We start from the raw sequence: 24513 nt of genomic DNA, 5'->3' as shown, positions 1-24513 counted from the left end.
CGGATTCTCAGTCGTGCTGGTTATGCAGTTAATTGCTGGTGGGTGGATTTGCATGATGTTATCTTTTAGTAAAATGGGTGAAAAATGAAAATACTGACCAACTCATTCTCATGGTTTGTGAGAAACCTTGCCAAGTTTCCCCATTTTCATATGAATCATTTTTAGGCGTGGCTGGTGCTATAATATACAGCGGACGGGATAAAGAGGAGTTCATAGTGACCACCATATTCCTTCGGGTACTGTTCATGTGGTATCCAAGCTTTGGGTTTGCACTCTGTCTCAGCAATTTCCTCACCATTGCATTGGACAACAATCGTTGCGTCTATTTCCCCAGCGATGGGGAAAGTCTGATCTGCGTTCGTGGCATGCGCAAAAAATATTGGAACCCAGGGGAAACACACTGTTGCAGTAAGTACATTTTTAATATCAATGTGTATTGCAAAAAATTATTATTACACAAAATCTCAGAGTAGCCTAAATGTATGTATAACGCGACACACGTTCTTAACTTTACCACCGAATGCCACCGATTCATAGTACTAGTGGCAAGTCAGCTTACTTACGGTACTTGTGAAGTAGTCGTAAAATAATTCACCTTCAGACTTGACGTAGCAAATTATTGTTAGAAAACGGGAAATTGAACTTAGCCGTCAATATTTTTATTCAACGGAAAGTGATTCCTAATTTTTGGCTTTATTTTTTGATATAACTCGCTAGAAAATCCCGATGTAGCTTGCAAAAAAAGGTTTCAAATTGTGAGAACTTTGTCATTTGTAATTCTGCAGAAGATTGTTCCATTTATCCTGAAGCAAAATGTCTAAGTAAATCGTAAACCTTATCTGGCCTGGACGACGACGAAGATAGAGATGATAATGGAGAATAAAACAAGGGAAGTAGTTCATATAGCAGGATTGGGACAGGAGTTGTTCTACCTTTTGCTTGTGACCGGCATCTACGAGGTAATTCTCCTCCTCGTTGAGGTCGTGTTATTGCCAATGAGAAAAGAGTGCATGGAGCTGGGGGGAACATGTCAACCTCCAGGACAAATCGATCCTGACGTACAGGAAGAGAATACCAGGGTGAAAGAACTCGTCAGAACACGTAAAGTTTTATTTATTTTAAATAAAGTAATTGTGTGAAAAATGAAATATTGTGATGTTGTCGCTATCTTTATCGCGTCAACTTGTCCTATCGTGCTAGAACAAATGTCCCCCATTTCTAAAATACTAGGAATTCATAAAATTACGCATAATATGGTACATTTTCTGCCGTAGGGGCCACGTACCAAGACGCTCTCGTGGTGGAGAACTTTGCCAAAATGTACGGAAACTTTACTGCAGTGGCGGACGTTAGCTTTGGCGTCCATCACGGCGAATGTTTCGGTTTGTTGGGTGTCAATGGAGCAGGCGTAAGTTGCATACATAGATGTATTCAGTCATATTGCTTATGAAAATACAATTTTTTAAAGTTTACACGTAATTTTGTGCAATAAATATTTTATTATATTCTTAGAAAACGACGACGTTCCGTGAGTCACAATTTTATAAAGCTATGCCAAAGTAGCACAATTCATGATAAGCTCCCTCACTTAATTTAGGCATGCTCACGGGGGACGAAAGAAAGACAAGTGGTAACGCTTACATTTCAGGTAGTAACTTGGCAAATTCAGGCCGAGAGTTTTACTCCCGGATCGGGTACTGTCCCCAATTTGACGGCATTATCGGGGTCCTCAGTGGACTCGAGATGGTCTCTCTTTTCGCCCGCTTGAGAGGGGTCAAACAGGTCAAGAAAGAGTGTGCCGAGTGGATGGACCGAGTAGGTTGGGACAAAATCATCAATTATTCACATTAATTTTTGTACCATCCTGACGTTTGGCTTAATCTATTGTAAGGGCTGAGCGATAGTAAGGACGTTCAGTGTCGAAACTACTCGGGAGGAATGAAGCGGCGACTGAGTGCGGCTATGGTAAGGATAAGGAAGACATTATGCAAATTATGTAGTTAAACAAGGCTAAAATAGTACGAGTTTTCAGGCGTTGGTTGGAGACCCTGACATCGTTTTACTCGACGAACCGGTAAATTATTCATAAAATTCTGATATGCAGACTATTTTATAAATTGTGATTTTGAAAATTTTCCTTAAGACAAGCGGCGTTGATCCCGTGAGTCGGAGAGAATTCTGGAAAATTATCATGGCCACGAAAGCCTCTGGAAGAGCTATCATTCTCACATCGCACAGGTAAATAAAAACACTTTCGGTTTCACACATGTCAGGATTAATTATCAATTTTTGTTTTCCGGATAAGCATGGACGAAATTGAGGCGTGCTGCTCCAGGTTAGGTATCATGGTCAACGGTCGTCTCCAATGTCTCGGAGGCGTGCAATATCTAAAATCCAAGTTCGCCCAGGGCTTCACCTTATCCATCACCTTGACTCAAGAAGCACTCACGCTTAACGAAGAGATAGATGGGCTAAATCTCGAAATTTTGGAAAAGTTCGATCCTTGCATGCTCAAAGATAGACATGCGGTATACAAATATGTGCATAACTGGGCCATCTAATTTTCTTCGAGTTTATTGTCTTGAATACCTCATTTTTTACTCCCAGACGGCATTGGAGTACCACATACAAAACGCGACTCTCCTTTGGGACGTTCTGTTTGGCAAGATGGAGGAGGTGAAGGTCAAGTACGAAAAGCTCATCGCGGAGTACTCCATCACGGAAACAACTTTGGAGCAGGTTTTCATCACTCTTGCGCGAATGCAGCGTCCAGGTCGAGACGTGGCGCCCAGTGTGTGATATAAGTGCTGATGATGCCTAGGCTCGAAACTATTTAGTACATACTAACGCAAAATAATTTGAGATGATGGGATACCAAAAACTTACAGTATGTGATGAAAACAATTGGATGTTTGAGACAAAAAAAAGTTGTTGAACAGATTCAACTTTAGCCTGTTTATTGCAATTCTAATTTGCAAAATTTACATGACACACAGCTTATTCAATAAAAATAAAACACAGCCTGCTAAAATGGCACAAATACAAATAAGCATGCAGACTAGGAAAGAATTGTTTTCCCTCTTTTCTTGTTCCACCGCCCACAAATTTTTGCAAACATAATAATTTTCATCTCGTAATCTTGAATACATTCCGACAACTCCCCCGACTGTCGACCCCCGAATTCTCATTCGCCGAATTCTACATCCGAACTCTACCTTCAAACTCGGCCTCCCAGGGCGAAGATTCAAATCCATTTAGAAAGTCATCGTAAGCTATTTTCAGCCAGATGGGCGTTAATCTTCTCCGGGACTAAGTGACCTAGCTTATCGGCAAGATGTGATGACGCTGAGGAATCTGGGAAAATGTTACACACACAGAATTCTCCAGGAATCGAAGCACTCTCACAGGTCCGGTTTTCCGGTGTGTCACTTTTAAAGAAGGAATGACCACGGCGAGCAGTACGAGGAGACGATGCTAACGATGGATCAATCATGTTAAGAAGGTGGGCCAGGCTTGCATAAATGTCAAAGGGTGTCGTCAGCCGAGCCGAGTTTGTCTCAACCGAGGAATGCCATTCAGGGAAGCGTGCCTTCAAACTGACAGGCAGTCGGAGGAAGAAGAATGGGAGGGAATCTTCGTATTGACCGTGAAATGTTTGACGAAAGGGTCCGAAGCTATTTCCGTGGTTCGAGATGAAAAATATTATGGCGTCCCTACCCACGCGTGAGGAGATAATGTTATCGAGGAAGGAGTGAAATTTGGAATCATATAGCTGTAATAAATGGCATTCGCAGAAAAAACATATATGTATAATACATATTATATCGATTGATGAGTTAATAAATGTCACCTTGAGCCCATTAAGGTCATCGTGAACCACAGAAGTGAACCAAGAGAGGAGAAAGAGCGGGGCTACGCCACCCACTGGGTCAACAATGGCGCTAATGTATCTCAGTAAAAGTCGTGTCGTAGTGAGTCCACCGCCCAAGCAATTGTCCGACCCACCAGAGGTTGTCTGACGTTCGGTGATTAGCAATGGATGCAAATAGTAATCGGTCGGAGAGGCAATGAAACCTAGCAGAAGAGGAATCTTGATTGTCTCAATCAAGATTACGGAGGTCATTCATAATAATTTTAATCGTACCCGTCTTGAGAAAGTTAAATGTCCCAAAATCTGACGAATCTTCTACCATCGCTGTAATATAATTCAATCGGGAAAAGTTTGTCCATACGAATGGACAATTGACCAATTTTGCGGTGGATGTTGGCCAGCAGGAGACCACTTCGGTTTCCGTCATTCCCGTCAAGGCAGCCTGAAATTAAATTAGTTTTAGTTAATCCAGTTCTGGTCGTAAATTAAAATAATTAAATATATATGCAGATCACCATCATATTTGGAAACGTATTCAGCCCAATTTTCATATGTCCTCGCATCTCGATAAAGTCGTTCGACTCAAGAAATGCCTTCGTTTTGGGAAGAGATCGGATCATATTTAAGCGTGAAATGGAGTCGATTCCTGCCCAAAATGATGATAGAAATTTTGTTGTACTTGTAAGTATATTATAGAATTCGACATACCGATAATCAGGACGCTTGGAGGTTGATGATAAGATTGGTTTTTCTGGTCAGCCCAAAACTTGCTTTTTACCGGAAGTAGAACCCTTGGTGAGGGCACGAGAGCGAAAGAGTCGTTATAAAAGTTTATCCTAACACCAAAAAAAGTTGCGCCACATTCCACTCTGACAAATTGTGTTTCGTCATTCTCATCAATTGATAAGCCATTCAAATCTAATGGAATTTCAGTACAAGTTGGATCCGAACTGGAATTTATAAATTAAAAATCAACACCTTGAATGTCCAATAATATGTAAATCGAATCTCCTCACTCCATTTTTATGTCGACTTGATCCGAATTTATTTTGATCTTGCGAACACAACACGTCGTCCAGATCCACCACCACTGAGAATTGATCAACGTTGTCGCATTCAAGTGAAAATTGCGGCGTCGACGACGATGAATCCCATAACCGTCATATTCTTCTTGAAGACTGACGATGGGCGGGGAACAGGACTGAATTGAAACGTTGGTTTGAAAAAATTTGCTCACCGAGGCATGAAATGGGTCAAGGTCGGGTATCCGACATCCGGACGTGTTGATAAGGAGGACTCCGGACTGGTTGTAAAAATATCGACCTGCTTTGGAGAACGTTCTTCTGCAGGAATACATAGAAGATCGAGATCATATCGGAATTGATAACATCACAAAATTACTTACTCCTGAAATAACATGGTAAACACACTTCCCTCAAAGTACAGGGAATAGAATATTATCGTGGCGAAACTGATGACGGTCAGGAAGTAGAATATTGTTTTCTTTCTGCTGATAATTTCCCATTTCATGTCACCATGACCTAGATTGACACGAGTCCTTTGTTAGGTATATGTATGCCTACGTAGATATGTATATGTAATTAGTTATGAATCTGTACATCACTCCAGCTTTAACTCTCTTCCAATAAATACTCTCCTCTGTCTCCTCTCACTGTGTACCACTTATTTATGTATAATCATATATACATAACATTGGTGTACCGTCGAGTACTTTCTTTCGCTCCTCCCACTCACAATGGATTTTAAAATTTTCAAAATTCTTCGCAAGACATATCACCTACCAAATTTGCTACGACTGCGACGACTAAGCAGCTTGACCACCGCCCCTTAGAGCTTGTCATTTTGCTTCCGATAGGGAAACTTCCCAAATCTCTCTTCTCAAAACCTTGCGTAAACTGTGTGATTTTCCTGTGAAACTTTTTTTGTGAATTTTCGTCATCTGGTCTGTAAATTGGATTATCCTCCCGGATGCTATCAGGTCTGTAAATTGGTTCTAAACCACCCTGAAAATCTTCCCCCATTCTTAAAATTTCCAAATCTCCAGTCCAAAATTTACATTTCATAATTCGAGCAAATATGCTAAATTCAAAATTCCGTTATTTGTTTTAAACACGTAAAAAAAATATGCAAAATTGTCCTTCAAAATTGTTAAAAAATCGTAAAAATATTGTAAAAAAAAAATTCCGTTTAATTTCTGAAAAATTTTGATCAAAATTCGTTCAAAATTTATCAAAATTTCTGCAAAATATTTGCAAAAATGTCATTTTTATTCATTTCGTCTGGAAAATTGTCCCAATTCTTTATCAAATTTTGTTGCAAAAATGTAATCTGATTCACCTTGTCTCAAAATTCTGCTGAACTTTTATGCTCGATCTGCGTTGTCACCACTTTCCCAGGCTGAGAATGAAATATAACGCCTTGAGATTAATGTTTGTAATGAGCAACGTCTACATATTATTTGCGTGTTCAAGTATGGAAATCCACATTGTACATAGTTCCCCTTTTTTAACGAGTCACGGTTATGGGTCACCCACACAAAACCCTGCGTCTTCGAGTTGTCCGGTTATGGGTCACCCAGAGAAAACCCTCACAAGTCTGCGTATTTATGTATCTCCGATGTCCCGATGGACCACATACCACGACCATAAAAATGTATTTTTCTTTGTTCATCGTTTTGTCCCAATCTGCAAGTTTTATATGAGTCAACCACCACCACGCCTGAGATGACACAATTCCACCACCGATTGCGAGCCATACCATCTTCTCAAGTTCCAGCCCTGCAAAATTACTGCGTCATTAGATATGTGTATTAAATTGTTCAATGTTATTCATGCAAAATCTTTGTTCATGTTTGTTTTCCGGAGTCATTTCATATTTCATTTTTCCATGAATTTTTCCTATGTATGTCCCAAACCATCTAAATTTCTACTTCAAATTGTGACTACTGAAATTGTTAGTTTGCAAACCTACACACTCTTTCCGACTATTTTTCAGGAGAAAAATTTTTTCGTGAGAGGGTAGTGTTAGGTATATGTATGCCTACGTAGATATGTATATGTAATTAGTTATGAATCTGTACATCACTCCATCTTTAACTCTCTACTAATAAATACTCTCCTGTCTCCTCTCACTGTGTACCACTTATTTATGTATAATCATATATACGTAACACCTTGTAAGCATGACTGCGCAAATTACGTATATTCGACTGTTGGAAATTTTTAATTGTCGCCAGATTTTCTAGACTAAAACAGCGGATTTTGTTTTTGCAAATCTAAATTTGACACAGACGGGGCATGCGCAGCAAAATTTTTTGGGATTAAAAAATGCCTTTCATCTACTTGATGTATCTTTTCTTTTGCTTAATAAAAAAAGGCAACCTATTATAAATCAGTAGAACGGCGTTGAACGACGCATTGATATTGGTGATCCTGATCCGATTATCAAAGATGCTGCATCATTGATGAGCATAACATGAAAATGTGATTTTAAAATAAATGACTCTCACATTACATATTTTTTACTCTCAATTCTCCAAATTTAATATCTCAAATTGCTACAATTATTCCATTTTTATTCTGCAGATGATCACTTCTGCTGACACTTTCCGACGCAATATTTCCCTGTCGTGCAGCTTGTGACGCATATTAGATTTTCCTTGGTACAATTTTCCCTTATGTTCACAACCCCCTCGGTGTTGCAGGCATACAGCATATCGCTCTTACATCCACGAACTAAAATCACAGACAGAAAATTGTTTTTAACTGAAGAAATAAATATTAACATGAAAAACTTTAAAATTGTGTAAAATAATTGTTTTTTGTATTAATACACATATTATTCTGCATAATTTGTCACCATAATTAAATTATACTTACCATCTTGACCGCAAAACAGTTTCGTTTCCATATACTTGTCGAAATCGATGTCACATTTGCATTCCTCCCGTTCGGCCAGAGTCATTCCAATGGCGAAGATTGTGATCGTGACGGTGATAGCGACAAACAGTGTTTTCGACATGGCGTGGAATTATCTGCAAATTATAGTGGATTGCAAAAAATTATGTCAAATATTAATTTAATTGCCGATATTTGAATTTAGTAACGTGAAGATTGCAGAGAAAAAATTTCAGTGGATTTTTACCTATATAGTTATACGTATTTTATACGTATTATCTTAAATATCAAATAGAATTTTGCAAAATTACAATTCTTACCAAACTTGCTTATGTCGCTTCCAATTTCTACCAGTGCAAAGAATTGTGCAAATTGGATGTATGTATGTGCGTCGTATACCAGCCATTCACATTAACGACAGGAAATGAAACAATGCAAATAGTTATGCAAAAAACAAATTTTCTTTGTGTCGTTTTTATTTCCATCATAAATGTATAACTCCGTCCGTCACTTTTTCATTCTTACAAATTTGACAAGGTTGTCTACATCATTCATTTTACGCAACTTGCTAATTCTTAACCAAATGCCACCGTAATATTTAAATCCATTCATTAACTATGAACTCAATGAAACTAATCTATTGTTAGATAATTATTACACACGTGCTACACATACTTAATTGTAGTCCTCTTTACTACATTGCTGCAAACCTCGGCGCCCTTCGAACACGGGAGAGATTCCATATCGCACAATTTTGAAAACCTTTAATTGGAATTCAAAATAATTAAAATCGTCATAATTAATTAAAGCAATAATAAATTGCCAATTTACCAGAGTCACGGCTTGTTTCAACCTATCTCGCAGAGGTAGAATCAACGACTCTCGAGTTGGGTGGGTCACCACGGCGTCGGTATAAATCTCCATGAGGCGACCAATCTCTTCTCGCTCAGTTTGAGCGAGATACCATCTGTAAAAAAATTATGAAATTACTTTTCATTGGAAATATATAAAAAATTTACAACAGGAATTTCGAAATTTCCAGCAGAAATTTGCAACCCAAAACGAGACATATTTCATACATTCATACAGTTATGAAAACTTTTCATACAAGAAATTTTGAATATTTTAATTGCAGAAATTTGAAAAATTTTCAGCCTAAATTGGCACAATTGTTGCTACTACATATTTACATAAACAATTTAAAACATATGATATCATATGGCATTATCACAAGAATTCGCAATTTTCATCTCCCAATTAGCAAAAATTACACCCGATACACCCGAAACCTAAAAATATTTGCCAAAATCTAAAAATTCCTACTTGAACTCCATAACATCATCCTTCAACTTGCTGGTCCTGGTTGTCATAAAAGACGCATTTCCATGTCGAGCAGTGATGTACAATCGACCCTCGAACGAGGCACCGATCGCCATCTCTTCATACGGGGAAACTTGCACCGTCGCCATTACAGATTTTGCAGATATTCCCACCCGGATGTGGCTACCAAATTATTTTAAATACGTTCAAAATACTTGCTAATTCCAAAATACATACAACACTTACACCGTTAATTCGATCCCACTGTGGACGCGACTTATATTTTTCGTGAAGTAAACCGACTCGTAAAATTTCCGAACCGTTTCATAATAGTTTTGGAGACCATTGAGCGTCCATCGGAACTCGAAAGAGGAGGCATTCAGGTTCAACTTTAATTAATTAATTACTTAATTAATTAGTCAATTATTTATTAAAACTCGATTACCACAGTGTTCTCACAGAACGTGACATTAGGCAGGACCAAAGGGACCAGGTCGGCATCTTTTGCCTTGGCTGTATTATCATTATTGCCGTTTTCGACAGTATCAGCATAAACAAGATGACTGTAATTGGGGCACAATATCACAATTGAGAGGAAAAATAACCAATAAAGGCTCATGTTGTCTCGAAATTGAAGTGTACTATTTACATAAATCCAGATTTAAATAATTTGTCAGTAAAAAATATATTGTAGCGAGTTAAAAAATACTGTAAATATCTAAATACGACTCGTGTGTACATAATAAATATATCGTTGATTTGTACCCATTCATCTTGTCTGGCTGGACCAGCTACACTTTTTGAAGATTATGCAAATTATTTAGTCCTGACCGTAAACCTATTGGAGACATGATTACATTTGTCGTACGACACAATATTTTGGTATCAAGAGAAATGCTGCCCAATTATAAAGTACAGTGTTCAAGATGTGTCGCGAAATTGCAATACAATTGTTTTGTTTCATGATTTTTTTTCCGAAATCCAATCCTGTCTGATTTAGACGGCTTAAATAAAATAATTTTTCTCCATATTCGCACAAGTATTAGATAATAAAATAAACCGTAGTAACGTTAGAAGTAGCTCACCCTGCAATATAAATTAGGATGTATATAATTTTGCACCAATGGTGCCGAATGAGTGCACAAAATAAGTATAAAACTTTATAATTTGGTTCCAATGGTGCATTATAATCGGAATAAGTAGGTGTAGAATTTTAAGATTTTTTTGCATCAATAGTGTAGAATAATGCGACAAAATAAGGTTCATAATGATTTAGACAACTTTGCACCAAAGGTGCGGAATAAGCCGACAAAATAGATCATAATTTTTATATATTCTTGCACCAAGGGTGCAATATAAACGGAAAAATGATGAAAAGCGCGAATTAGTATGCACCTCCTGCGCAGCATGTGGTGCCAAGTGGCCTATTTAATTCTGAAAACTTTATGTCAAAATTGTATGACTCTTTCTCCCGGAGATTCTGCACTATTGGTGCGTAGTATATCGCGTCCACCAATTATTTCGCATCATTTTGTGTTAGTGATTATTAGATACCAACGGTGCTATTAATTTATTAAAAAATGGACCTGGTACATTTTAATTAGCATCAATTGATGCAAAAAGGTCGTTAACAGACAGACGGACAGACGGACAAGAGGAATTCAATAGCTCCCGTGCTACGCAGGGTGAGCTAATAATGCAATAAAATGGTAATAAAAGTATTAGATTTTAAGTACTCCGTTTCATATTTCGTGAGTTCATCACACATTGAGTACATTAGCCGAATCATACGAAATTGAACAATTTAAACGCCAAAATAAAAATAACGGATGTGAAATAATAAAATAATTAGGCTCATTTTAGATTATTACTAATAATTTATTAGTTTAAATTTTTAGATTACTAGCCATGCTCATATGATTTGTTCATACGATTTAATTGTTTAAACAAGACAACACTGTGGTAGAAATCTAAATTTCATACGTTAGACCTGTATAAAAATAATTTATGCCTGTATATGAATTCTTTATGCATACTTATCTACATAAATCTGCATAATTATGTAGTCAGGATTAATTGCTTTTAAAATTCAATTGAAATACAAAATGCAGTAGAACCCTGTTTTCATTTACAGATTTAGCACACATGTTTTAATCATGCTTAAAAAGATCTGTTTTGCACTATCTCTATCTCATCACAAAAATGATCTTACGCACGTTTTTTTTTCATACACCATCAATAATTTATTTTATTTTATAGTTCTCCCACATTTTACAACTCCTTAAAATTGGGGTACACAAAAATAATCAAGTATGGCCACACCCGTAAAATAGAGACATCGTTACACACATCACTAATCACATTACATAATATGCATGTAGGTATATGAAACATTCAAACATTTATAATTCTCGCATATTGATTCTATTCTTCTCGCCACAAACTATGTTGTACTTTACGATTCCACGATTCCAAAAAAATAATGAAATATGAAATTATGAAGATTTTCTAAAATTAACATCTTGCCAAATTGGTTGGGTAAAAAAATTCCGGTTTTCATATCTACCGAAATCGAAATAAGTTAAAAAATATTGCAATTTCTATATAAAAAAAAGTTAATTTCATTTAAACCAATCACACACTTTTATCCAATTTCGTAATTACGTAATTTCATAATTTTTCATTAAATATGAATCTGAATTCTGTAAATCGTTTCTAACCCTTCTACGCAAAAAGGTACGGATTGACTCAGAATTCAGTTACTTGAAAATTTCAAGTTGAGATTGTTGTTTAAACCATAATAAAGTACAAATTTTCGTGAATATCTATAAAAAACGTGTCGATCGGTTTCACTACAACGATTACGATTACGATAATAATCCTAATTTTATAACTTTATAATTCTTTCTTTATTAAGCGTAACATTTCTATTGGATAAGTTTCTCTTGGAGCAAAAGGTCTTGTTAAATATTTTTGAGGTTGAGATTTCTACGGTGCGTACGCCACGGACACATAAATAAATTGATAACAAACGAACGAGTCGTTATCAAATTAAATATTTGGAACATTTTCAGTGCCAAACGGTAGGACATTTTTTTACAGTAAAACAATTTCTAATTTTCGACTACACTTTCCTTCATCAATAATTTTTCTATATTTTATGTTTTTATGCATGTCACAGTCGTAGCTTATCCATGAGCTGGTACGTTTAAGCACAATACCAATATTTATTATTATTTATTACGATAAGACAAAAACTAACGAGCAATTCAATATGTATTTCTACTTCTACCACATTTTTTAGGAATATTTAATGAGAATGAGATCTGCAAAGTAGGTATTTAAGATTGTAAAATATGTACAAATTTTCTGATGCACCCGTTCCGTTTTTCTTCTGCGAATGATTCATAATCATGGATCTTGTACTATTATGGGTAGCGTTTCAAGTAAGTAAGTCAATCAATGATTGATTATTGGTAATCAATCCGCAATAATTAAATTGATCCAGTGAGTATTAATTGTTTTCTTACTAATTTACATACGTAATATCTTTCTTGGTTGGTTGGTTTTTGGTTTAATGCTGTAGTCGTAATGAACACATTAATTATCAGTTTATAGATTTTTTCTTGTGCATTTTCATAGTTTGGACTTTTTTGTTTAACCCCGATTCGCCTTTGCGACCTGTTTCGTCTTCGGAGTTGCTGGTTTCTTCTTCTTGGCGGCAGCCTTCTTTTTCTTTGGTGGGGCTGGCGCCATGAGTGGTTGGACTTGATCCGGGTTGATGCCTTGCAATTGTAGTTGCAATTTTTTTGCACGGTCGCGATCCCGATCTCGCTCCCGTTTGAGGAAGTGACCTCGTTCATGGTAGTAGAATTTGAGGTAGGAAGTGAAGCTTTTGCCGCAGACGGAGCAGAGATAGAGGGCCACGCCGTTGTGGGTGTTGCGATGGTCGCGAAATGCATCGAACCATCGGAACGTTTTTCCACATCCAGGTTCGCCGCATTTGTAGGGTTCTTCACGAGTGTGGACGCGTTCATGGCGTTTGAGTCTGGGAAAAGGACAAGTGATATGAAATTTTGGTTAGGTTGGGAGAAAGTTGGACGTAATGTTCATTGAGTATAAGTTTTTTGTGCAATTTCATACAGTTTTTTGGCTTAATTTTTATGATTTTTGAAATTCGCCAAAAATGCAAGTATTTACTTGAAAAATGACCAAAGTTTACATATTTAGTTACAAACAATGTGCCAAATAATTATTCTGTAAACAGGTCTTTCTTGATATGCATACATGTTTTTGTGGTACTGCAGCTATTTTACCGCTATTTATGTTTTATATTATTTTTTGGAAACCTTACCTTGTGCTGACGGCATACTTTTTGCCGCAGTATTGGCATTCGAACGGTTTGTCGCCCTAATAAAAAATAATTTCACATGATTCTCCATTTTGTTAGGTATTTTGCGCATGTATGTATTTTACATACCGTGTGTAATCGCTCATGATGTTTGCAACATTGTGCACTGTTAAAGTAAGCAAATTGTACAATTTTAAATATGGTATTAGATTCAAATATAAATTTAGTTGAAAACCTGTTGAAGAGACGACCACAATATTTACACGCGTAGGGACGTTCGCCCGTGTGACGTCGTTCATGAATGCCCAAACTGCTCTTTGAACAGCACACAAATCCACAAAATTTGCATTTCAATTCTTGTTTTTCGCCATCCTCGCCTTCGAGTTGGGGTAGCTTGTGGCGACGTAACTCGGCGATGTCGACATCCATGGAGTAGTCGCCTTCTGAAAATATTTAGGTATTCATTTGATGCGTTTTGTTTCCCAGATTTGGTAATATTATGCTAATTTAATACCCCAAAATAATCGATTCTATATCGTTATCACCTTTATCATCCAAATCGAGATCGAGATCGAAACTGTTCGAATTTGAGGTTGACGTCTGCCCCACGTCGTCATCATCTTCGTCGACATCCAACAAATCCACGTCAAGCGTTGTTACGGTCGAGGGCGGTAGAAATTCCGGACTGTCGACGATGTCGCCGTCCCCATCGACAGGATTGCACCCATCGCCCATCAAATCTTCAATCATGTACCGTTTCCCTCCATCACGGTCGTACTGATCCAGCTCTTGGATACTAAAGTAGATCCCATCCACGTCGTCGCAATCAACCTGAGATGCAAAAAAATTCGCAATTTATTTTTGCATATTATATTTTTTGCAATTTATGTACCTCCACATTATTGGCATCACTTCCAGTCACAGTTTGGTTTCGATCATCTCTAAGCTGCTGGGGTGGATGGAAGGTGCGAATCTCTGCAAATTTAGGGAGCGTCCTTTCATCCTCAAGCTCAGTGACTTCATGTTTGAAATTCATAGTTGTGGAGGAAGCGGATGGCGGTGAGGACATAATTCGTGTTTGCCCATTGTTGGCGACGGCTTGTTGTTGGTCCCCTTGTCCTTGACTTTGATCTTGATTCTGCATATCGTCCACGTCCCGGGGGGCGAAACAACTTCGTAAAATGTGGACTCGGGATTGAGAACTGGGCGCGAGTTCGGCCGCAACGAGGGGTTCGAGAGTGAGGAAGGAGACACCTACGAGGCCGGAATTATTGTTGATGTCCTTGAAAAATATAATTGAAATTTATAAAAATGTTTATGGAAATTATTTGGGAAATTGAACAGCACAGATTTGCGATTTACTTCGACATTGGCATCAACGCCCACGATGGAGGAGGACACGGCGTCCTCAGCGTCGGCAGAGGACAGATTCAGATCGAACGGAGATAGCGAGCTGGGAAAGAAATGGGTGAAATGTGTAATTTTAGTAATTTTTGTTTATAATTTCGAAAAATGCGAAGAATTTTTTTTTCAAATTTAAATTTTATTATGCTTCATAATTCTGACTTAACCCTCATATAATCACTAAAAATAACTGAATAAACTTTACATAAAATAAATACTTAACCCAAGTTTAAGTTTGTTAATTCTTCAAATTTTTTCAAAATAGAGAGAAATATTAACTTCCAAATACGCACTTTCACCCCAACAAAATTCCTACTTTCTCCCTCCCTTTCATGAAACACTACCCGAAACAAAGTAAACTTTCCTCCTTAAACCAATCAAAATTTCCAAACTTTCCCTTTCCCCAAAAAATTCTTCACCCCAAACCCAAAATCGATCCCATATTTACTTCCTCCAACACGACACCTTTTCATATCTCACGCATCCCAGAGAAGCACCAATAAATTAGCGAAACTACCTAAGCTATATGAAAAAAAGAAATTCATAATTCGTCGTCACTCACCTGGAGTTGAGATTGAGCGTGGAGAAAGCGAGGAGTTTGTTGTTATTGGTTTGGTGGGAATCGGAGGATGCGAAAAGTGGGGGTTTCCGCTCGAGGAGGAGGAGTTCCTGGGCAGAAAGTGGGTCAAATGGCCATGCTGCTGAGGAGACGAGTTTGCACTCGAAACCCTCCATCGCAACCAACCACCTAAACAACCAGCGACCTACTTTCTCCTCCCGACTTTCTCCTGCTTTCTCTCTCTCTCTCTTTGTAGGGTATTATGATACCCGGGTCGGGGATAGGATACGCACCCGCAGCGACGAACAACTGCTACTTTCCCTCCTGTAATGCAAGAGACAGACAGATTCGCACAGTTGTATAACAACCCATGCAGCACGACAGAGTGAAAGCAGATCACGCAGTGTGGTGGATGAAACTGAGAGCATTGTGTAATTTTGGATGAAATGCAGTGGATTTGGTGTCCAATTTGGGAATGGAAAGTAAAGGCAAGGAAAGGAAAATTTTGGTATTAATTAATTTCGTTAGTTGGGCATGCTTTACGAGGGAGAGAAAGGTGGTCAGGTTCTAGGTTTGGGAAATAATTAAGGGAGAGATTTGTGCAGTTTGTTCTGATTTGATTAATTAATGTGCCAAAAGTGTAATTAGAAATTTTTAGAATTGATTTTTGATAGAATGCAGGTAGAAATTTCTGAATGTGAAAGTGAATATGAAATTTTAAAGTTAGTAAAAATTTTCACTATTTTGCATTAAAAACTATGTTCTGTCTCAATTTTTCAGAAAATTGTAAAAAATACTGATTTATTATTAGTATTACTGTTAAAATCTCAAGTTCTTGCTCTTAGTTTCTAGCAAATAAAGCAAACATGCAAAAATTTTCTCTTACCTTATTTTATCCTGGTGACAAAATTCCTCTCCGTATTTCCACCTTTCACCAAATGTCTCCTCGGACCGTACTCATAATACTTCACACGTCGATTATTGCACAACTTTATCCACACACACACACACGCAGAAAAAACTAGTAAACTGCAATCTATCCGATAAAATTTTGGCACGATGTTGATGTTTCTCCTCCCAGCGACGGTGGGCCAGTGTGGTGCAAAAGTGTGTGAGGGCCAGGGTTAAGGAGAATTCACGCACACGCATCTCAACCAGGTCATGTCCCACTTTCCTTCCTTAGTCACTAAAACCCGGGTAGTAGGGAGGACTAAAACTCGGGTAGAGAAACGGGCAGCCTTCCCAATAGACATCTATCTCTCGCTCTCTCTCGCCTTATAAAATGCATGCGTTTACATATCAGAGTTTCAACTAAATCATGGATGGTTTCCTCTCTCTGGACCAACTTCTCCCTCTTTTGTCCCACTTTCGCCTCCAGGATGATCATGATTTCCAACTTGAACTCATTTTTTGATAAATCGTCAAAAACCGAGTGAGATTTGAAACGTTGCGTGCTTATTATTGGTAATGCGGGCACGTTTGAACACCATTTTTTAAACTGATGATGAAGGGAATTTACTGGAATCTTTTATTAAATTGGGTACTTGTGTAATTCTTGGAAAATTATGGTACAAAAAAAGAAATGTCTTTAACACGTGGAAGTATAGCAAAGATTGATTTTCCTGATTTACTTCGTAATCTTTGCAACGTTATGCAAAATGTGTGTACATTTACAAAATTTTCTTACTGGGATACAAAAAATGAGTTGATTTTCTTTTATATTTATATATTTGTTTTATACCTTTTATATTTGTAGAACAAGCCTCTTCAGCATAGACAAATCAGATTGAAATACCTTAAGTTTAAATTAAAAATAATACTCCCATTATTAGTTTTAATGACTTTGAAACCTGACAAATTAATAAGGTTACGAATTTCACCGTAAACTTACAAACCAATTTCACCGTAAACTTACAAACCAATTTCACCGTAAACTTACAAACCAATTTCACCGTAAACTTACAAACCAATTTCACCGTAAACTTACAAACCAATTTCACCGTAAACTTACAAATATTTCTACAAACCTTTTCAAATATATGAAACAAAATCAGGTTGAAAATCTACTCAGTTAAATCTACTCAGATCAAGGGTATCTATTTATCTTGTACAGATTTATACCCCTAACTTTACAAAACTTACAAAATTTATTGAGCTCCAGACCCCCGAGTGAATTTTCATGTATAAAAATTATCAAATTATACATAAGTTTCCCATTTCATTTTACGTAACAATTTTCCAGTCTTGTCATCCACAAAGGTATTATTTATACCGTTCTAGGCTTTCTTTGTTTGGCCAAAGTTGATCCTCCTGGAGGATGGAGCAGGTGAGTGAAAGTTTGGTTGCCTGGTGGACTGGGGAGAAAGTGGGCCAATCCGGGTGCGTGGTTTGGTTTGGCTACAAGTCTGGCCCTGACAGCACTCGCTCGGTGTGATGTAAAGTCTAATAAGTATGTAAGTGGGCTTTCCTTTCTCGGAGAATTCTGCCACCACCAGTGCCAAAGGAGACGGGATGGAAATGAGGTCGATACACTCGGTCCAATAGGTGACACTGACACGGCATGACAAGTGGATGAGATGCGCGAATTCTGGCGAAAAAAATGCAGACTTTATTATTTTTTTTTTGTCTGAGACGATGATTATGATTCCGTGGGGAGAAAGTAAGTATGCTGAAGTATTCGAGTTCTTGGTTCGTAATTCTTATAATTATAATTTGATTCCCATTTTTTGATGATACCAATACAGTTTTCTAACGATCTATTCATGAAAGAATCTATTCATGTACTTTTAATATGATTTTCCTGAAATATAACTTCAAAGGCTTCCAAGTATTACAATTTTACAGTTTTTTGGGGGTAAATAAATAAACCATTTAAAAACTGGTATAGTTCCTAAAATCATCTTCATTGCCCAAAATTTAGGAGAAATTAGCGACAGTGACTGTTATTCACACATTCGAATCATTTGACCAAATCTGCTTATAACATCTCGAACATATGGATGCACTTTTTAATTATTTGCATAATTTGTATCAGTTTTCTTTTAAAAATCCAAAACTTTAAAGTTCATTTTGTGCCACAGAATAAAAAACAAATTTCAAATTCCCAAAATTATCTTGTTTACGATAAAAAATACCTATCCCAAAACATTCTAAACTCTTTCATAACTAAATAAATTGCCAATTTATCCCAGTTCCACGGAATAACAGGTACCCACACCCACCCACCTCATTATTATTGCCCTTCTTCTCCATTTCATATTGACATCATCACCATCCCCGGAAGTGAGTGGGAAGTGAGGCAACAACCCATGAAAAAAATTTCCCTTAAGTGGAACGAACAACAACAAGTTATTCTTCTTCTGAGGAACAATGGACCAAGCAACCGTGAAAGTATATAAAATCTCAACTTTCTCCACCACCATCACCACGTTCCTGTGCCGTACGTGTCCTTTTACCCAGAAATTGGGACCAAGTCAAGCATCACGAAAGTACAAAAGAACAGAGAGAAAGTGGAAAGTAGGCCAGCAGACGAGACTCCATGATCCAGATTGCAATCGGGATTGGGTGAGATCACAAGTTAACCCCGACAAACAAAAACCGTTCGAATGAAAATAATGGAAATTCACAGCTTGTTGAAAAGCAATCATGTCACGATTTACAATATCTTAATCGAATTTTATTTTTATTCCGTGATATAAATAGGACTAGAAATATGGTACAATTTCCTTAAAATCGAAACTTTACAGGCTATTGTGTGTGCGGTAAAACTATGAGGTGGTTTACATAAGTAATGGAATGGTTACAGTTTATTAAAGATGACCAGGTGGTGCAGCATCAAGGATCTAAAAAAATGCAAATTTTGTTAATTTTGTTTTACTCAAAATTGCAAATCTACCATTTTAATCATCAAATCGAACCAACCTTAAATAAAATTATGGTCGTCCAGCACCGACGATGCGAATGAGCTACCCCATCTCGCCGCTGATTCCGAGTTATAGTTTTCTGCTGCTGGCTATAAAATAAAATAAAATAAATTGTTAAATTAAAATTCCCAAGTTTCCATAAATCTTTCGGAAATTTTTCCAATTTTTCTCCAACTTACAATTCCAGCCGCAGACGTTGACACGACCGCAAGTACCAGCACCAACGCTACCAGCAGGATGGGAAGGATCCCACGGAAGACGGCCGCCTGATGGCGAGCGATGCAACGGGAGGCAACATTCATGTGAACCATTTTCAAATTTTTCACGTAAAAGTGGAGACAAAAACTTTGGAAAAGTTTGGAAAATTCGAGAGAATATTTCTGAATGAGATGTATATTAGGCGACTCGTTGTATCTTGATTCCGTAAAAAGTGACTCGACTCGTATTTATACCGACCTACTTTGTTACCCAGTCCAGTCGCACCTTAATGCAAAATTATTTGCACCACACGGTACTGACGCCGGCGAGACGCGATCCATCATTCCTGCTGATAGGTCAAGAATTAAATGCACACATTCTAATTTTGAACCAACACTTGCGTCAATGGCTTTTGATCTTTGTAAAAAATACGTATTTCTTACAATTCTTTTTAAACTCGACGATTCTATTTTCGTCTGTGCGTTGACCCGGCCGAGAAATCGATTTGATTGAAGAGTTTACTCAGTGCAAATTATTCGTAGTACGACAATTATGCGGAACACACATTTATCACCTTAATAGTTTCACTGCGAATTAATTATTGCGACAAGCCGTGTATTGTACATACGTACGTCATTGGATAAGACGTTCTCTCCTTAGTCGGATACGTATATACATGGTGTGATAGTTTTTTTTTGCCAGGAATTGCAAAACCTGCAGAATTTTGGGAAAAAAAGAGATGTAAGTTTACTATGCATAAGTAATTATATGGATTTTTCTACATTAGTTAATACCCGTGAATAGTCAACCTCATCAAGATTGTGATAAGTAAGTGATTTATTTCTACATTATTAATATCTCGAGTTGGAGCTTCGTGCGTCATTCGATTTTATGGATTGACGTCGACAAGACACGACAGACATTGACCTGCTGTTACGAGGTCAAGTTATTGGGTGCGATTTTATGAAATGAGAAAGAAATTAGTTCAACAAAGGCGGATGTGAAGAGAAGATGTTCTGTTCCAGGTTTGTTTGAATGAGGAGATGAAAATGGGAGGCTGTGTGCTGTAGGAAAGAAGCTGAATAAAATGTATGACGTGATTTTCCATTTGGTCAAAATTTATGAGTTTATAGTGGTTCAAAATAGATATTAAAAACGATGGATAATTCGTATTAATTTGTGAAATTAATATATGTATTAATAATAATTTTTACTGTTAAAATCTGATTTGTTCCCAATTAAATATGTAATTTACACAGTGTAAACGCAAAATTTGTCTCAAAATGAAATGCAATTTTGGTAAATATACTGTTTGTAAAATGGTAGTATTTTGAAATATGCGGATAATTGCAATTGGCATGAGATGTAAATAATTATGTATTTCATTTCAATAACTTTTTCTTAAAGGAAATAAGCTCCCTTACAAATTTCATGCTTACAGAATAAATGCACTGATAAGTTTCCTAAAATAAGGAGCATATTGATTGTTTATGTTTGGCGATTTTCAAAAGTGAAATTAGGTTCACATTAGTTCACAAACCGAGAAATTAATTTCACCTGTTTTACACCCTATCTATTAGAATACCACTATGTACTAATTTCATTAAAAATCTGAAAAACGACATTAAAACTATGCCAAAAAAGAATTGATTTGTTTTTAATGATGCAAATATTTATTTTTAAGATGCCTTTAATGCGGATGACCATAAAGCAGTGATAAAAATTGATTCAATTCATATCCAAGTGGAATTATTTTTTAAGATGAAAATATTTTTTATTTATTACGAGAAACCATACTTGATAACAATCAGTGGCGAAAAGTAGGATTTATTTAAAATGAATTTATTTACAGATAATTTTTTAACTGGAATGTTGTGGATTGAAATTATTTAAACTATTTACAATAATACGAAAAGGTCTTCTTCATTTTTTAAATACGTAACGGTAGTCGTGACTTTATCGACCTAGTTATCAACCGCCCTCGACCTAATGATGGAAAGGAAGTCAGAATCAGCCCAGCGACGAAGAGGACTAGAAATCAACTCCAAGGGGGATGACACACTAAAATAGTAGAAAAAATACAAAAATTAGTAAAGATTGATACTGCATTTCACAGAAATTCTCAGAAATCTATTCAAATTTTGAATAATAATGACCTTTCAGACGGAGCTGCAGAACTTGACGCCACAAAAGCGACGAGCACCAACGCCACGAGCAGGATGGGAAGGATCCCACGGAAAACGGTGGCCTGGTGACGGGCGATGCAACGGGAGGCAACGTTCATGTGAACCATTTTGATGAAAATTTGAAAGTTTTTAGGGATTTAAAACTGAAATCGAAAAGTTTGACGACGAAGTCGAGATTTATAAAAATTTTATAAATTCTTGATCAGTTGAAGATGAGTTGTGGTAAGATTCTTGGCAAGTGTTGGTCTTCATGGAAAGAAAGCTTGGTATTTATACCGACATGTTGGACAATCTTACCCTTTCACCCACCACCATCACCGCCACCACCAGGGTCACACCTTCCATATCACGTCCATATTAAAAATAGTATTACCATGTATGCTGGATAAGTAAAACCAAGTGAAAATTTAACTACCCACCCCAACTAACTGCGTCAATGGCTTTTGATCTCTGGGACACTCACACCTTGCAAAAAAGTGTCACTCAATTTGCACGAATTTACTACTAACAGATTGTTATCTCCTTCGTCATTCGTGATATTGTTTCTTTCCTATTTAGTAAGATATGCAAATGCGGAACAGACAAAAATCTCCTTTTACCAACCCTGAGAAATTGGGGATGGTCATGTCCAAATTTTTTTTTGGCTGATAATCATCAATCCTTAACATCCTGTGAATAGTCCAGAAAGATTGACATGATTAAGAAGTAAGAATTTATGTAATTTATTTTTACTTTGTTGACATCTCGACTTGAAGGGACGTGCGTCATTGGGATTTATGGATTGACGTCGACAGACATTGACCCCTGGGATGGGGTCAACTAAATTGGTACAATTTTATTAAAGGAGAGAGAAAGGAATCCTTTTAAGAAAATTAGTGAAGATGGAGGAGGAACCAATGAAATGGACGACTTTTCTTGATGACGAGAAATCATATTATGCAAAGGACTTTGCAAACTAGTCACTATTAATTGAGAGGTTTTAAATCATATGCTAATTGAATAATTATTTTAGATATTTTTGTGCAGTAGTCAGTAATAAATGTTATAATACTTTCATATCATCTTTTTTGCATGAAATAAATATTTTAAGTGTTATTACGTACAAATTGATCCCCTCCAACAAAAATTATTTCAAATCCTACATATAAATTGAAAGATGAAAATACTTGTTGGACTATATAATTTCAAAACTATAAAACTAAATTTTCGTTGGATGGTATAAAATTTACCCGTTAAAATGAAGGTACATATTTCGCGTATTATTAAACCTACAAACCGACTCGAGCGTTATACAACATTGAACAAATTATGTAAAAACGATACAATTTATGTAATTTAATCATTCACAATTTATTTTAAATATTTATGACGAATGAATTGATGCAAAAATGTATATAAAAATGCATATGGACAATTGACGAATTTAAAAAGTAAGTTTTTGTATTAAACGAAGATTTTACTTTCTCTTCATTAAAATAGTATCGTAGTACTCATCTTTATAACTAAATAAATATTTTTATATGCATAATTAAAACTATAAGATTAACTATTTATGTTAATAATACAAAAGGTCTCCTCTAAACTAGATTTGAATACGGGACGGCTTTTTACATGTGTCTACGTAGATCCATTTACACCCTCGGTCTGCAAGATAACAACCCAGCACAGCGACGAACAGGACCAAATGCCAACTCCAATGGGGACAAAAGCATACTAAAAAATTTTTAAAAAAATCAAAAATTAGTAAAGATTGAAATTTCATTCGTCTAAAATTCGAAAGTTTCGAATTTTAAAGTTTTCGAAATAATGAAATCCTCACCTTTCAGACGGAGCTGCAGAACTTGACGCCACAAAAGCGACGAGCACCAACGCCACGAGCAGGATGGGAAGGATCCCACGGAAAACGGCGGCCTGGTGACGGGCGATGCAACGGGAGGCAACGTTCATGTGAACCATTTTGATGAAGATTTTTTTCGTTAATTGTATTCAAAGAGGTTAAAACTTTGGAAAAAAGTCGAGATTGTGACTTTAATTATGAAATGTTGAGCAGTAAAAGATTTTGTCGTGCTTGGGAGAGACGCTTGCTTTGAATAGTGATCATCCCTGGGACAGTTATTCATATTTATATATGGTCCCATCCATCCATACTAATTTTCGTACTTCATAACTCCAAGCCTTAATTATACCAAAGATTACTAAACGAAGGAATTTAATATCTTTATTTATCGCTTATCACACACAATTAACATACCAATATGATTTTGGTACTGTTTTAAGTTTCTTCTCGCGTTCGTGCGTCAATGACTTTTGACATTGATGACAGCTACGTGATTTTGACACTAATTCATTTCATACATACAGCAGCTATCTCAAATATACATACATGCAAGCTGCATTTTGTTATTTATTAAGGGGTGAAAGGTGAAACCTCTTTATGGGTTAGTTATGTCCGCCCGTCTGTTGGTAAGATTACGCGTCAAAAGAGCAAATTTGGAGATGCAGTTTTTTTTACAACGTGTTTCTAATTTTTATCGGGGCGTCGAGTTCGATGATGGGCGTCGAGTTCGATGATGGGCGTCGAGTTCGATGATGGGCGTCGAGTTCGATGATGGGCGTCGAGTTCGATGATGGGCGTCGAGTTCGATGATGGGCGTCGAGTTCGATGATGGGCGTCGAGTTCGATGATGGGCGTCGAGTTCGATGATGGGCGTCGAGTTCGATGATGGGCGTCAGACCCCCTCGTAAATTTGGGGGGTGTGGGCATGAAAATTTTTTAGTATTATT

At 36.9% G+C, this 24513-nt stretch overlaps 4 protein-coding genes and 3 long non-coding RNA genes across 9 annotated transcripts; 1 reads left to right on the top strand and 6 right to left on the bottom strand.

Annotated features, from left to right (window-relative positions):
- Positions 1-255: 255 nt before the first annotated feature.
- LOC118436417 (ATP-binding cassette sub-family A member 3-like) lies at positions 256-3750 on the top strand. The gene is made up of 10 exons (XM_035854511.1): positions 256-408; positions 786-1101; positions 1275-1408; positions 1513-1528; positions 1598-1819; positions 1892-1965; positions 2033-2074; positions 2144-2238; positions 2306-2528; positions 2608-3750. The coding sequence occupies exons 2-10, from the start codon at positions 867-869 to the stop codon at positions 2797-2799; spliced, it is 1233 nt and encodes a 410-aa protein (XP_035710404.1). The 5' UTR covers positions 256-408; positions 786-866; the 3' UTR covers positions 2800-3750.
- Positions 2937-4892, bottom strand: LOC110853571. Its single transcript, XM_035854398.1, has 5 exons — positions 4888-4892; positions 4580-4821; positions 4387-4517; positions 4145-4313; positions 2937-4074 (listed from the first exon to the last, which is right to left on the bottom strand). The coding sequence occupies exons 1-5, from the start codon at positions 4890-4892 to the stop codon at positions 3263-3265; spliced, it is 1359 nt and encodes a 452-aa protein (XP_035710291.1). The 3' UTR covers positions 2937-3262.
- A 2000-nt stretch (positions 4893-6892) lies between these two features.
- LOC110853694 lies at positions 6893-8164 on the bottom strand. Its single transcript, XR_002548244.2, has 3 exons — positions 8109-8164; positions 7771-7925; positions 6893-7626 (listed from the first exon to the last, which is right to left on the bottom strand). It is a non-coding gene; the product is annotated as an uncharacterized LOC110853694 (long non-coding RNA).
- An 82-nt stretch (positions 8165-8246) lies between these two features.
- LOC110853430 lies at positions 8247-9849 on the bottom strand. Of its 2 annotated transcripts, none has more exons than XM_035854702.1 (5): positions 9554-9849; positions 9355-9470; positions 9112-9291; positions 8620-8755; positions 8247-8550 (listed from the first exon to the last, which is right to left on the bottom strand). In XM_035854702.1, the coding sequence occupies exons 1-5, from the start codon at positions 9725-9727 to the stop codon at positions 8464-8466; spliced, it is 693 nt and encodes a 230-aa protein (XP_035710595.1). In that variant the 5' UTR covers positions 9728-9849; the 3' UTR covers positions 8247-8463. The 2 variants fall into 2 exon arrangements, with proteins under 2 accessions (XP_035710595.1, XP_021957385.1); XM_022101693.2 differs by having other exon boundaries at positions 9355-9497; positions 9554-9848.
- Positions 9850-12251: 2402 nt separating this feature from the next.
- On the bottom strand, positions 12252-16529 carry LOC110853570 (zinc finger and SCAN domain-containing protein 10). The gene is made up of 9 exons (XM_035854635.1): positions 16309-16529; positions 15426-15746; positions 14822-14912; positions 14352-14741; positions 14005-14290; positions 13695-13902; positions 13589-13625; positions 13463-13518; positions 12252-13156 (listed from the first exon to the last, which is right to left on the bottom strand). The coding sequence occupies exons 2-9, from the start codon at positions 15596-15598 to the stop codon at positions 12766-12768; spliced, it is 1632 nt and encodes a 543-aa protein (XP_035710528.1). The 5' UTR covers positions 15599-15746; positions 16309-16529; the 3' UTR covers positions 12252-12765.
- A 2541-nt stretch (positions 16530-19070) lies between these two features.
- LOC110853405 lies at positions 19071-20353 on the bottom strand. Of its 2 annotated transcripts, none has more exons than XR_002548204.2 (4): positions 19987-20353; positions 19525-19892; positions 19344-19434; positions 19071-19264 (listed from the first exon to the last, which is right to left on the bottom strand). It is a non-coding gene; the product is annotated as an uncharacterized LOC110853405 (long non-coding RNA). The 2 variants fall into 2 exon arrangements; XR_004835506.1 differs by having other exon boundaries at positions 19525-19889.
- Positions 20354-21292: 939 nt separating this feature from the next.
- LOC110853680 lies at positions 21293-23847 on the bottom strand. Its single transcript, XR_002548239.2, has 3 exons — positions 23549-23847; positions 21700-23442; positions 21293-21604 (listed from the first exon to the last, which is right to left on the bottom strand). It is a non-coding gene; the product is annotated as an uncharacterized LOC110853680 (long non-coding RNA).
- Between the last annotated feature and the right edge of the window lie 666 nt (positions 23848-24513).

The sequence above is a fragment of the Folsomia candida genome, unplaced genomic scaffold (assembly GCF_002217175.1).
Source record: "Folsomia candida strain VU population unplaced genomic scaffold, ASM221717v1 Fcan01_Sc008, whole genome shotgun sequence".
Lineage (NCBI taxonomy): Eukaryota > Metazoa > Arthropoda > Collembola > Entomobryomorpha > Isotomidae > Folsomia > Folsomia candida.
The sequence above is the reverse complement of the archived record's forward strand: the minus strand, read 5'-3'. Positions and strand labels throughout refer to the sequence as shown.